General features: G+C 34.4%; 2 protein-coding genes across 2 annotated transcripts; one reads left to right on the top strand and one right to left on the bottom strand.

Annotated features, from left to right (window-relative positions):
- Positions 1-3,007: 3,007 nt before the first annotated feature.
- On the bottom strand, positions 3,008-3,725 carry LOC149204146 (thaumatin-like protein). The gene is made up of 2 exons (XM_089397055.1): positions 3,597-3,725; positions 3,008-3,489 (listed from the first exon to the last, which is right to left on the bottom strand). The coding sequence occupies exons 1-2, from the start codon at positions 3,670-3,672 to the stop codon at positions 3,008-3,010; spliced, it is 558 nt and encodes a 185-aa protein (XP_089253181.1). The 5' UTR covers positions 3,673-3,725.
- Positions 3,726-4,066: 341 nt separating this feature from the next.
- Positions 4,067-4,775, top strand: LOC149204147 (uncharacterized). Its single transcript, XM_089393216.1, has one exon. The coding sequence runs from the start codon at positions 4,182-4,184 to the stop codon at positions 4,605-4,607; it is 426 nt and encodes a 141-aa protein (XP_089249342.1). The 5' UTR covers positions 4,067-4,181; the 3' UTR covers positions 4,608-4,775.
- The last annotated feature ends 9,926 nt before the right edge of the window (positions 4,776-14,701 follow it).

Genomic DNA, 14,701 nt, shown 5'->3' on the forward strand with positions numbered 1-14,701 from the left:
AGAATTAGATCATGAATTTGAGAGTAATTTCAACAGTTGGATGTTGGGCTCGATATATTAATGAACAACTTCCAAGCAAGGAGGCCTGACCTCTGACTCTAAGTCGAAGAAGGCTTATCAGGTTTGGCCTAGGTGAAACTGACTATACTTAGGTGTTACAATTAATTGGGGTGCGAACTAGAAAGGAAAAAGGAGGGAGTCAAGCTCGATATATTAATGATCGAGTGAATTGAACTTTCATCGATAATTTATGTATGATTGTAGGGACTGGACGGACACCGCGAACACTTAGCGTAGTAATTGAGGTTATATCATGTGGGATTTATGGCCATGACTCACATCCATGCAAGTTTGAAGGGTACGATGGTTCATAATTTCGAGGTTGCATACAAAGTATTATAATGGTCAATGTTATTACCATGTCAAATTTATGGTCAGATCCATGCACTTCATTAAATAAAAGCCTGCAATATTACCATGAATGTTCGTTTGACATTCCCATCAGCGATTTTCTGTAAAAAAAAATATCTATAAATTTTGGATGTTTTAGTTTTGGATCAATGATATTGGATTATTACTTAAAATGGTTGATTTTAATCTATTATTATAAGAATTGGCCTGTCTTTAGGGTGAGAAACTAACTTAACTATTTAATTATTCAAAAAATCACATTTATGGAGTGAAAATGTTTGCAATCAAAATTATTAATCATAAATAAATTTGTATAATAAAAATTATTAGCAACACATCCAGTGGTGTTTTCCCTAGAAAATCCAATCAGGACAAGAGCGAATGGACTAGTAGAAGAAAGGCTTAGGGTTTGTTTACACATTGTGCAAAGGGGAAAATATACTTGACTCCAATCTCATAGTAGGGACTACTTCCTAATTTCCACCAGTTGAACCCATAATGTGGAAATTTACAAAGGGCCACGACATCTCTCTTTGCGTAAATTCAATTTGTATTAATTTTAATTGTTTCTTTCGTTAAGTTCACAGTTACATATATGATCAAAATCGAAAATGTAACATAATCCAACACAAGATTTGTCGATGCTAGTGATTTGATGTCTTTTCTTTAGAAAATGATTGTTTACATTGTTTTTAGGCATTGATTCTTTGCATACAGGTTCATGCTTTTAGGCTTACATCAAACAAGAGAAGTTGGGGAAAACTAAAAGATTGAGGAACTTTCAATTAAAGAATGGGGTTTCTCAAATGAATTAACAAATAAGGATTGAGAACTTTTAATTAAGGAATGGGTTTTCTAAATGAATTAACAAGTGGATATTTAGATAGAGTATAATCAATTTTAAAAAATCCAAAACGGATTGCAAAAATTATAAGATAGTTTGGGTCAAAAGGGCAGAGTAGGGAATCTCCAGCTAACAATTTTAAAAGATTGAAAGATTGGGGAATTCACTACCCATGATAGATGCCACCATGGATCAAAATTATTGTAAACCTAGGTAATCATGTATCCAAAGAACTAAGGTTACCTTCAGGTAGGATAGGTGGCAAAATCTACATAGAGCCACTCTAGACAAGAAAAATAGATATTGGGATATCTCCACCACTCAATCTAAATTTTATGCCAACTTGAATTTGAAATCCCCAACCTATTCTCCCTATTCTAACAACAGTGACCCAAAGATATCCATAAATGTCAAGGAAAAGATCTTAAAATAGTAAGAAGTAAGGTTCAACTTTGCAACGGATTTGTTCATGGACTTGAAGCCAACCAAAATTCTCACTTTTTTTATATTGTTCCACAACTATAGCATCAACATTTCTTAAAATAAGATAAGTTTAAAATTTTATATCCCTATTATTTGGATAAATACATGTTATCTCATCAATCTACATACACAATTATTCAAGTTACTATCAAAATGAGTAAATATTAGATAAATGCCCTTAACTCTTCCATTACCATGAAAGATTACTAATTAAACTTTTACTTTTCTTTTAATTAGTTTCGAACTAGGCCAAAAATGTTGCAAATATATCATCTAAATAAATCTCCATTACCATGCAAAGGCGTGCTATTTAGAAATAGATATATATTTAATGCATTGAGCATTTAATTTAATAATATTGTTATTATTATGAATATCGCTATATATTATTTCGATTTCAAATTATGATCATATATTATTTTGATTTATGGAATAAAAGATTTGTAACCTTTTCTTTTTTCAATGCAAAGAACTCCCCATATAAATATAATATATGATTTTAAATTGTGTTTACATTTTTCGTTTCTCAAATTTATATGTAAATGTGCTATGATTAATATTATAAATATAACAGTGTATTATATAAATGGAAAATGAAATTTGTTAATTAATAAAATTAAAAAAATATTTTAAAAAAAAATATGTTAACGAAAATCATCTATACTTATTTATTAAATTATTTAAAATCAATTGATCATTCATATCGGCTTTAAATATAGCAGTTGTCTATAATGAGATTTTTTGGAAGCTTTTCCAGTGGGTTTTTCCGCTCAAAATCCCGCAGCAATTTATTGGAATTGCAAGTTTGATATCTAGTTTCTGCACAATCAAAGCGTCCAAAGGGTTTTTCAAGGTGGTGAATCCAAATATGTAGTTAAAAAACGATTTTAAATAATACAAATCAAGATTTAACCTCAAATTTTTTTCCGCCGGATTACGTCACGAGAATCTCCAAAAAATCGCATTATAGACAACTCCGTAAAAATATCCAAATTGTTCGATATACACGATAAAGATATCCAAAATAACATTACTCATTTACAAACTAAGAAATAAAAATACTATAAAAAATACCTTGCCTTTTTCACATGATAGAACTTCCTTTTTACGGGATAGATCTTCTTGCACACAATATGGTACTCCTATTATAAATATGTTGATTGTAATATTCTTAGGGTAGATATGACACTGCATAGAATTCGGTTTATTTATGAACAGAGAATTCTTATGGTTGATACGAACAGAGAATTCAGTAGGATAAGCTTCTCATCAAGGACAGAATATAACGTTGTAATTAGCACCAGAAGCGCAACCGTGGTTTTTAGTGCTATCACTGGGATATAGGTAGGCATCTGGGCACTTGTCCATTTTGCAAGTGGGCGCAATGCAGCCACCGTTGGAGGGAGTCAGGGAGAGAGGGACATTGAAACCATCAATTACGGAGATGTCATAGTAATCTTGATTGTAGCCCCCGTTCAGAGTATATTCAACCAGCGTTGCAGGAGGCTGTCCCGAGCCTGTACAGCGGAGCACGCCGCCGCAGTCACCAGTGCTGCATCTTCTTCCTTTACCAGAGGCATCGAAAGAGCATCCCGTACGTCCCCAAAATCTGCCTGAAATTGTTCCTGCGGGCATGTTAACAATCCATGATTGCCACTTCCCCAGCGCTTGACCGCCACCGACGGGAATTCCTGCGGCCCATACCGTGTATGAACACTGGTTCTGGATCACAAACGTCGTACCCGTAGCTCCTGCACTTACCGAAGCAAACAAATATTTATTTATGATAGCTACTCACCAAAACAAACAAACAAAGACGATACCTACATAAAATACGGTCGAGGGATTACCACCTTACCTTGAACATAGAGATTAAATATTAATGCCAGCGTTGCTGTAACATAAACCGAAACTGCCAATGTTCTTGCCCCCATTGCAACGGCCAACAAGAAGTAATTAAACACTACAAAACAGCGCAACACAAGGAAGGAATTGCAGTTGAGCTTATTTCATGCTTGTATATCACAGGTGAGACTCTATATATAGGCGAGTGTAGCCAGCCAAAACTTGATCTTAGGGTAGATGTTCCAGGCCGCCTTACACCAGCGATCACAATTATTCGGCAAACAATAAAACCCATGCTATTGGGTATTGAATGCCCTCTAAGACACCATATTTACTGCACTGTAAGAGCTTGACGGGACAGCCCTGGTCATTCTCCTCCGCCTCCGCCTTGATCGCCACCGCCACCGCCACCACCATTCCATAAGAAAGCTCGTATATACGATAATACAATGTACGCATACGTACGCATTTAATTGGCGAATTTGAATTTTGAGTTTGAATGGGAAGCCCGCTCTCAAAATTTTAATTTCTATAGCTGTGACCGCCTGGAGGGTGCAGCAAAAGGCTGCCCGTCCTGCTCTCTGGAGGGTGCAACGAAATGCCAAAAATGCCTGTTACAGAGCCACAGTGCGCTGAAAATGAAAAGCAAAACCATACGGGCCGCGGCGACGGTCTCTGGCGCGTCTGTTCGCTGGAAGATATACGCAAGAAACTGCTGCGATGGGAAAGGAGTCCAACTGCCTTGGAGGCCGAAGCCAAAGTGCTGCCATGGGAAAAGCCCTTTTCAGGCTCCTTAAATGGCAATGAAAATGAGGGTTTTTCCTCAAGAAATGGAGGGGGAGATGGCCCCTGCGTTTTTCAGATGCCGGTGGATTATCCTCGGTATTCCAAGGCCGATTATGAATCGATGCCCGAGTGGAAGCTCGATAATCTTTTTCATGAATACGGTTTGCCGATCAGAGGAGATGTGGCTTTCAGGCGGAGCTACGCCATGGGGAATTTCCTCTGGCCGAACCAACTTTGAATAACGGTTTCGACGGTATATGAGTATGCATCCTGGGCGTGATTGATTGGTTCTCGGCAAAGTTTTGAATAAGTTTGGGAGCTCTGTATATTTAGTTATGGATGCTTTCATTGCCAGGATATCGTTTCAGTCCAAATTGTGTTAAGAGGGGTTGCATAGTATTGGGTAGGGTTTGCCGCTTTTACATCTGAAGCTATTTTCGGTTTACAAACAATTCTTCATTCAATAGGTTCTGCTTACAGGTAAATTCTTCATTAGGTTCTGCTTATAGGTAAATTCTTCATTATTGGAGTTGTCGGGCTCAGACAATAGAGCACTTGAAAATACAGAATGGAGTTTTAATGGAACTCATCACCAAGTTTGCACACCAACATCCCATTAATGAAGAAGAAACGCAGAAGCCAGGGCATAAGCTAAGTAAAAAAACGACAAAGGGTAAGACTCGAAGCACTGTAAATACCATAGAACGCCTCCCTCAGCGATGGATATATCTTTTCCTAATGGGATGGACAATACTGATCGTGGCATTGCTCAAGCCTGGTTATCTTTAATTTGGAGTAACATTGCTGTAGATTATTACGATTATTTTTTAGGCTTTGACAGAAAAATCTACGCCTACTTCTGTAACTTTTGCAGCTGCAATAGCTTATTTGTTCTTCATGTTTAGGTATCTTTATAAATAAATTTTTAAGAAGCAGTCCAAACATTTCAGGTTTTCTCTGAAATGATCAAGATGTAGTCCAAAAGCTTCTTTCTTCTATAACTTTTGCAGTGGAAATGCTTCTTTGTTCAGGTATCTTTATAATTAAATTTTTAAAAAGCATGCCAAACATTTAAAGTTTTCTTATCAAAGCAAACAGGTAAGTTTTTAGATTTTAAAATCTGAAATTATAATTATTATTAAATTTTAAATTAATTTACTATTTATATTTATATATATAAGTTAACTTAGTCAAAATGTTTATCTCAGCATATATCCATATTAATTTTGGATCTACCAACAAGAAATTAAATATTTCAAGATGCAAACTTTTTTCATTACAAACTTTGAGGAAAATATTGCCTTCCATATTACTTTTGGATCTACCAACAAGGAAATCAAATATCTCAAGGTGCAAATTTTTTTCACTAAGAAACCTTGAGGAAAATATTGCCTTGATAAATTTGATTCTATTAACTTGGTAGATCCTAACTTAGGATAGACCTATGTTAATGTTTATAATATTATTTGTATTATATCAATTTTACATTTTTATATATAAAAGGATTATATTTTTAATTTTATTAAAAAATTGATTTAATCTCTATAAAATATTCACCAAACTTAGTAGTACTGAAAATATAGGTTTAAATATATCTTAAAAGTAATTATAACTTTTTTATTTTTAGATTTAATGATAAAATATTATAAAATTAAAATAAAATATTTTGATTTATAAATGAGCTATAGATTTTGGATGTGTGGTATTGATAAATTTTAGTATTGACCCATGGTATTGTAACAAAATTTGTTCTCAAGTTAATAATACCCAGAGTAAAATGAGAATGAATATTATTGATTAAAAATCTATTATATGTTTATTAATTAGATTTAAATAAAATTACATTTTTTATTATATAATGCTGATCTTTATATTACTGCATCAAAAAAATACATATGATTTTACTATGTAATATTAGCCACCCAAATACAAAATTCCCCGATTGACGCCCATTACTACTTACTGAAAAGAGAGAGAATTATTTTTAAAGAGCAGTGGTGCATATTAATAATATTATGGAAAAATATATAATTAGATTTTATCATTTATTATTCTTATTATATTATTATTATTCAAAATAATTTTAGCTATTAAAATAGGACGATAATTACTATAATTTAGTAATATAAGGTAATGTAATAAATAATAATCAATTATTAAATATTAATATATGACTAAAAATTTGAATTATAATTAATAATATCGGATAAACTTAATTAATATTAAATAACTATTAAAATAGTTATAATAGTTAAAAATGTATTTTTAATAATGATTAAATTATTTAAATATTAATATTATATAACTAATAAGACTTATAACTATTAAAATTGACTTATTAATAATTGGAAAAATATTAAATAACTAATAAGACTAATTATTGATAATAATAATTATTAAGGAGAAAATGTGTATAATTATTATTATTACCAAATTAATAATGTTAATGGTCGTGACAAATTAGATGTTTTTATGTCACATTTTAACAATCAATTTGGGTCCATCAACTTTATAATGGAGACAAAAGTCAATAACAACCTTTCTTTCCTTGAGGTTCTTATTTCTAAGAAAAGAGATGGTTCATTTGCTCACTAGGTTTTTCATTAAAAACTCACACTCAACAATACCTTCATGCAAGTTGTCATCATTATCCTGCTCAAAAGTTTGTTGTGTTAAACATATTAGCCACCCGAACTCTAAGGGATTCTAATGATAGTCACATGGAAGGAGAAAAACCCATCTCCTTGAATTTTTTGAAAATAACGGCTATACACCTAGGTCTCAGGGCTTTACAAATATCCTGTAAAGGACCAAGGTAAAGGAAGGATCCATTTGATTTAGTAAATTGTACCACAAACAAAATTGCTTGCATTTTGAAAAAGAATAAGGTGCATGCCGCCTTTAAGTTGCTTAACACTATTTGTACTTCTCTTAGATCAGTGAAAGACCACAAACAAAATTGCTTGCATTCTGAAAAAGAATAAGGTGCATGCCACCTTTAAGTTGCTTAACACTATCCATACTTCTCTTAGATTAGTCAAAGGCCAAGTGGAACCAAAGGACATGAAAGGTGTTACACATTGTTTTTTACACTCTAAAATAAGCTTTCTGAAGAAGAAATTTGATCCCTCTTGACTCATATTAGTTCCATGTTTAAGATGGAGCTATGTTTAATCCCATGCTTGTTGGAGCGCCATACATTAGGGAAGCTAGCCACTCAATAAATCAGAGGATGCATGAGCATGCAGCGGATGTCAAACATAATAGGTCTCACTCCTAAAATTTAGTTGAGCATGCAAAAAAAACTAAACACCACGTATGTATTGAGGATTATGTGGTGATTGCCAAGGTTGATTACTTTCATCATAGGAAGTTTAGGGAGGCTATAGAAATTGAGAGGTTGGCCAACAACCTAAATTGAAACTAGGGGTGGAAAATTAGTAAGAGTTGGATTCCTATTATTTCTTTGTAATTTTTTCGTTCTTGAAAATCCACCCTGTTTTGTCTTCCTTTATATTGCATTTTTCATTCATTCATATATATATATATATATATATATATATATATATATATATATATATATATATATATATATAATTAATATTAAAGATCTCCTTTACACAGATATAAATAACTCTAAAATACAATTTTAATTAATTGTCTTCTTATGAGAAATATTGATTCATGATTAATCATATACATAATAATAATATGTAGTTATGTAATTTTAGATGATATTTGATACTTTATTTTTTTAATTAGTTTATGTGCTTCCTCCCAAGAGGTCACAAGTTCAAAACCAGAGGTGGGTGGAGTATGTATGCCTTCATAGACTTATCAGTCAAATTGTTGTGCGAAGGTGGGTCCCTTGTCCCACAAACAAGGGGTCTCATACACCAATTTGGTGTCGGCTTGGTTGTGACCTTAAAATTGGATAACAATAGTAATAATTAACCTTTTAGTATAAGAATAATAGACATTAATAAATATTAGAAATTCCTTTAAATTATATAATATAATTTGTTATGTTCCTTGTTGTTTACTTCTATTTCTAATATTTATATTTATTCATTGTCAAATAGTTGCACGGAGGTGGGTCCCTTGTCCCACAAACAAGGGGGTCCCATACACCAATTTGGTGTCTGGCTTGGCTATGACATTAAAATAATAATAAATAATATATCATCATATTAGTTGTAACATTTTTGTTATTTTCTTATATATATATATATATATATATATATATATATATATATATATATATATATATATATATATGTATATGTATGTATGTATATGTATATATATGTATGTGTATGTGTATGTGTATGTGTATGTGTATGTATATATATATATATATATATATATATATAGAGAGAGAGAGAGAGAGAGAGAGAGAGAGAGATTTTCCCATGGAAAAAGTCGTAATTCTATTCATAAGACAAAATTACACTTTGTAGATGCTCAAGAGCATATGAAGATGATCTATTCTTGTTTTTACAGAAACCAGAAATAATAAGAAAGATAAAAATAAAAATAAAAATGCTATTCTTTTCTCCCTTTCTTTTTCTCCACCTTTTGCCATCCTCCAGTGTTGGGGGTAGCATTTATAATGGATAGCTGATTTTCGGTAGTAGTTGTGGGAGAGTCCTTGTTTGACTCAGATCCTTCTGATCCATGAGTTCTCTTGTTGCCAAATATTTCCTTTCCTGTTGGCTGGGAAGCTTGTTGCTACAAAGGGTTATTGGGGGCTTCCTCTTTCTTTAGTGTGTTGTTTTGGACTTTTTGTTCATCCATTTCTACTTTATATTCTATAGTCTCTGTTGTGTCTTCTTCTTCATCCAATGGCTTTGTATGTTTCCATCCTTTAGGCTTCCTCTGTTGCTTCTTGTTCCATTCGGGGGTATTTCTTGCATGTGGACAAGCACTAAGTAGGTGACATGTTTGTAGACATCCTCGGCATTGAAACGTTGTATTTTCGTAGTCCAAAGGTTGTATCCATTGTGTATTATTGAAATTCAGTGTTATACTTTTTGGTAGTCCCTGGCTGAGATCTACTTCAACACAAATTCTGGCGAAAGTAAATATTCCCTTTGTGAGTCTGTCTCCATCCATCTTTAGAAATTTTCCCAAGGTGTTCCCTATGGAAATTAATACCTTGTGGTGCTAGAAGTGTAATGGAAGGTTGTGCAACCTAACCGAGACTGGCACCTTTGATACCACCATTGTGTTGGCATCGAAATCTGGAAAAAAAGGGGTCATGAAGAGCCCTGCGTTGCCACAAAACCATGGCCCCTTGTTGAGGATATATTCCTTATCGCGTTCTGTATTAAATATTACTATAAAAAAACCCTTGGGGAATAAGTATATTTTGTAGTTTGGTATCCATGTAGTGTGAATCTAGTGGTGCAGAACATCAGATTTGGGTCAGAGTCCATTAAATCTACATATAACTGAGTGAGAATAAAGATCTGAGTACAAAGAATTTACCTCAGGCATTGCAGTGGTGAGAGCAGGATTCTCGGTATTTTGTTCTAGAATGCAGGGCCCGGGAAGTTCAGGCGTTGTTGTTGGTTTGGTCTACACTTTCCCTTTACCTTTAACTACATCTTTGAAGGAACTTGTATTCTTTAAGCTGGTCCTAGAACATCCACCTCGCAGACAGAGATTGATGATGATGGTCGAGTTTGATGTTATATTGTAATCCTGGAGGGTGTAGTTATCCTGTAAGCTATGTCCCATGTGGATCAGATTTTGCCCATGCACTGGTATACCTAGGAGGTTCTGTATTTTATACCTTAGATCCTGGATCCTACAGCCCTTACAAAGTCTCAAGCAATAATGCCTACCTTCTGGTGTTTTGATAAAGAACTGTGTGAGATCTGATAAATATATATATATATATAATTTAGATTTTTTTATAATAAGTTTTTTTAATTGATTATTGGGTCAAATTGGTATTAGAGCCAATAATTCAGGTACATATTAACTGTTGTGATAAAGTTATGGAGCAATACTTTTGATCAATCTCTTTTAAAAATATAAGTAGCTTTAAAGAATCTTCTAGTTCTGGTCTTGATAATATGTTTGATAGTTGTCGTAAATCTTTTGTGAATGATGTTAAGATAGAAGTAGTCGAATATAAACCTCAAGTTGCATGGAAATTACCAGTCATCTATCCATATAGCGTCTATGCCGATTTAAATTGTTTCCATCTGAAAGTTATTAGCAAAGTCATAGTAAAATAATTTGTGTCACAAATACAACAGAATTGTGAAGTCACCCAAACCATATCACTTATTGATCCAAAACAAATCCAGAGAGAAGCCCAAAAGCATGGCACAAATTATTTACATATTGGGTGTATAATGGTTGGGAGTTTTTCACAGATGCATCAATGCCTATGTTCTATGTATTGTAAGTTATCTCACACATCATAAGTTTACAAATTCATTGATTAGAGGGATAGTAGCCCCATTGTCTAATGGTCCCTTCTGGTTCAACTGCTACCCAAATTTCTTAGTCTATGCTTTTGATGAACATCTTGGGGACATTCTTAAGTTACAGATTAAAACTATTGGTTTTGATGTGAAATCCAAGCGAACTAATATTGCCATCCAGACCCAACATTGTTTTAGACATACTAACACCATGTATCTTGCTATCCTCCATACTCTAAGTTGGGATTCTCAATCCAACACAATGGTCCTAACAAATCCCTCAAACCAAAAGATGGAACACCAAGTTATAAAATGGGAAGATCTCTCCTTCCGAGAGACTTGGTTCGTTGATGTTCCTCAGATCCCAAAGAAACAATTTATTACTTATGTGCTCATTAAAGAACCCCCCTCCTCTGATATTATTTCATTTCCTCATTTTGTAAAAATACCTTGCACCAATAATAAATTAGTTGCATTAGCCAAATCACTTGACTATTCTTCATATGTTGTTGTTCGTCCTGATTTCTCTAGTAGTGTCTCTCTACAGAACTTTGCAATCCATCGTGGTGAGAATATTATTCCTTTTGAACATCAAAACAACAATCCAAGAACAAATCTTCCTCCTCCTAGCTCAACTGCACAAGAACCTTTTCCACATCCACGATGTGTAGATATAAGTTTTCCCCATGATGATCATATGATAATGATGCACTCATTTGAAAAGGAAGATCCTAGGTTTACATAAATGTTCAAAAATTTGAGAAAACTTGGTATTCCAAGATATGGTCTAAGATACAAGAAACTAGGAGATGATGTGATTCCACAAAGCAGATTTAAAAATCTACTTCCCCCAAGAATGCAAAAGCCCACAATTCCAGAATTTTTTTTTCTTTAACGGGAGGTTGTTATACATGGAAAGTAGATTCTAAATGTAGGAATTTACAGGGTAAGTTCCTCAGACAGAACACCAAAGGACACCGCTCAGAAATAGATCATAGATCAATACACCAATACTTTTGACGTGGTTAAAACCCTCAAAGAGGGAAACAGTCCACGGCCTGAGCCAATGCGGCCACTTCAGGAAATTTATTAATAAAGGAATGAAAATTTACATAAGCTTCTCTCATGAACGGTTAACCTACAAATGACCCTCCATGCTCTTTAAATAGAGATCGCAAACCAATCGGGGTGTTAAGCCACGGATCAAGTGTCGATAATACCGAGGAGAGAATGAACCGTCGGATCACTACATATCGTGACCATCGGATTGTAAGTTACAAAATGTACATAGTAAAGAAACACACTTTACCTAACTCTATACTAGACCAAGTTATACTTAACTATTTCCTATGTGTCGGAATATCCTAACATCCCCCCTTAAGAACAACTTGGGATAGGATTGAAGGATTTACAAATATGACACAATAGGAGAAGGAAGGAGGCACTAAAGCCTACCCCCCTTAGTGACAACTTCCTGAACTCCAACCATAAATCGAAGTTTAGTGAACTTCGCCTCTGTGAGAGCCTTTGTAAAGATGTCTGCAACTTGATCATCTGTTGAACAATATTGCACTTCAAGAACATGGCCGTGAATGAGCTTTCTGATGAAGTGCATGTGCAGTTCAATGTGTTTGTTGTGATGATGTTGGACTGGAACTTTTCATAGATGAATGGCACTTTGATTATCACACCAAAGTGTAGTCGGATGTTGTTTCTGAAAGCCAAACTCTGACAGGATCTGACGAAGCCACAAGGCTTCCTTACTAGCTTCTACGGCACCACGATACTCTGCTTCTGCTGAAGAAAGAGAAATGGCACCTTGTTTCTTGCAAGCCCATGTAATAGGTCTTGAACCAAGAGTGAACACATAACCTGCAGTAGACTTCCGATCATCAGGGTCACCAGCCCAATCAGAATCAGTGAAACCAACCAATAGAGGAGATGCTTTGGCACTGTAATGAATCCCAAACTGAACTGTACCTCGAACATAACGAAATATTCTTTTAGCTGCTTTCCAATGACTTTCACGGGGGTTTTTCATAAACCGAGCAACAAGGCCAACAACAAAGGAAAGGTCAGGATGAGTATGGGTTAGATACAAAAGTTTTCCTACAAGTTGATGGTATAAGGTAGCATCAACTTCAGGAGAAGTACAAGTGACTGAAAGCTTGACTCCAGACTGAAAGGGAGAAGGGGTTGGCTTAAAATCTTCCATGTGAAAATGGCATAGAACATCACAGGCATACTTGGACTGGGAAAGGGAAATACCTTCCTTGGATTCCAAGACTTGAAGACCAAGAAAATAATGTAAGTGTCCTAAGTCTGTCATTTCAAACTTCCTTTTAAGGCTAGACTTCACATGGTTTATAAGGATGGGATCACTACCAGTCAGGAGTAGCTAAAATCTATCTAGGATCTCTTAGGTCCTTAATTACAACATCGTGAGGTGAAAATTCAACGATTTTACCTTCACCTGAATGAATTATCTAATATATAGATAGAAGGTTGCGGGGTAAGTTTGGAAGACATAAGACATCATTAAATTGACCATTGTCTATATGTACAGTTCCAGTCCCTATAACACTAAGAGTTCTATCATCACCAACATATATATTTTTGGTGTTACAATCATTTAAAGAAGAAAACATGGCTTTGTTTTTGGCCATGTGATAAGAAGCTCCAGAATCAATGAGCCACTCATGAGAATTAGAAGAAGAAGATACATTTAGTGCATATCCAGACCGAGATGTTTGACAACCACATGTAGAAAGTGTTATTCCTGAAGATGAATTTGAAGTTGAAGAGTGCTCCAAATGGATGTTATGCTTCTTCATTACTGCTTCCAAGGCTTCCATCTTCTTAAAGCATTTGGATTTTAAGTGGCCATCTCGATTACAAAAGTGGCAATGTCTATCAGTCTTCTTCCCTTTGTTTTTATTTGCCTTATCATTTTGTTGAAATGATTTTTCATTTTGAGGCTGAAATTGCTTAGGACCCTTGTTTGGTGTAGGACCATTCTTTTTAGGATACGACTTCTTAGGATTCTTTGAATTTGGTTGTTGTTGGGCGGCTAAGGATTTCTTAGAATAGTTTCCAAGATTAAGAAGACCAAGGTGTAAGATTTTTTCTTGTTCTCTTATTAAAGAATCATAAAAGGAATCAAAGGAAGGGGACTTGTAGTCTTGTCCTTGAGAAATGAAGGCTTCTCTTTTAGAATGGAAGGTGGAAACAAACACAGAGTAGGCTGGTCCCAACTTAGTAAGAATGGAATAGATAAGGTTACCATCTTCTTTCCTAACCTTAACACCTTCCAAGAGAAGTCTAAGGGTCTTGAACTTGGACAAAAAATATTCAATGGAAGAAAAATTATTGGGGTCCAATGTAAGCGACTCATTTTCAAGTTGATGGGCTTTAAGTTCATTTTTAATTCCAAAAACTTTAGTGATCTGTTTCATTGTTTCATTAGGAGTATCAAGTTCTGCGATATGGAATATAAGGTTTGGAGAAATAAACATCCCTATCAACCCACGTGCTTGATCTTGCCTATTTTCCCATTTGGTTGCCTTATCTTCATCTTTCGGTTTGGTTTCTTGGCCTAAGGCTATTATGTAAACACATTTACTTATGAGTAAACCCACAATGTATGACCACCATTGGAAGTAGTTGGTGTAGTCAAGAATAACTGGGCATGGAATTTCCATTTTAATAGAAACTGAAGCTATAGATGCTGAAACTAAGTGTTCCAATGGAAATATCTCAAAAAATTAGGTTGATTAAAAAAAACGGCTCTGAAAACGACTTCTGGATGAAGAAGTTATAGCTTTTTGAAGAAAAGTTGTTGAAGATGCCGACGAAGTGCGAGAATGTGTGGAAATGAATGATAATGTTATAT

The sequence above is a fragment of the Pinus tabuliformis genome, chromosome 1_2 (assembly GCF_031772625.1).
Source record: "Pinus tabuliformis cultivar Carrire ecotype Pingquan chromosome 1_2, CPIR1, whole genome shotgun sequence".
NCBI lineage: Eukaryota > Viridiplantae > Streptophyta > Pinopsida > Pinales > Pinaceae > Pinus > Pinus tabuliformis.

Coding starts and splice junctions, on each gene's coding strand:
- LOC149204146 (XM_089397055.1), bottom strand. CDS start 3,672: ATGGGGGCAAGAACATTGGCAGTTTCGGTTTATGTTACAGCAACGCTG. Junction 3,490..3,596: donor ATTTAATCTCTATGTTCAAG/GTAAGGTGGTAA, acceptor CGGTAAGTGCAG/GAGCTACGGGTACGACGTTT.
- LOC149204147 (XM_089393216.1), top strand. CDS start 4,182: ATGCCAAAAATGCCTGTTACAGAGCCACAGTGCGCTGAAAATGAAAAG.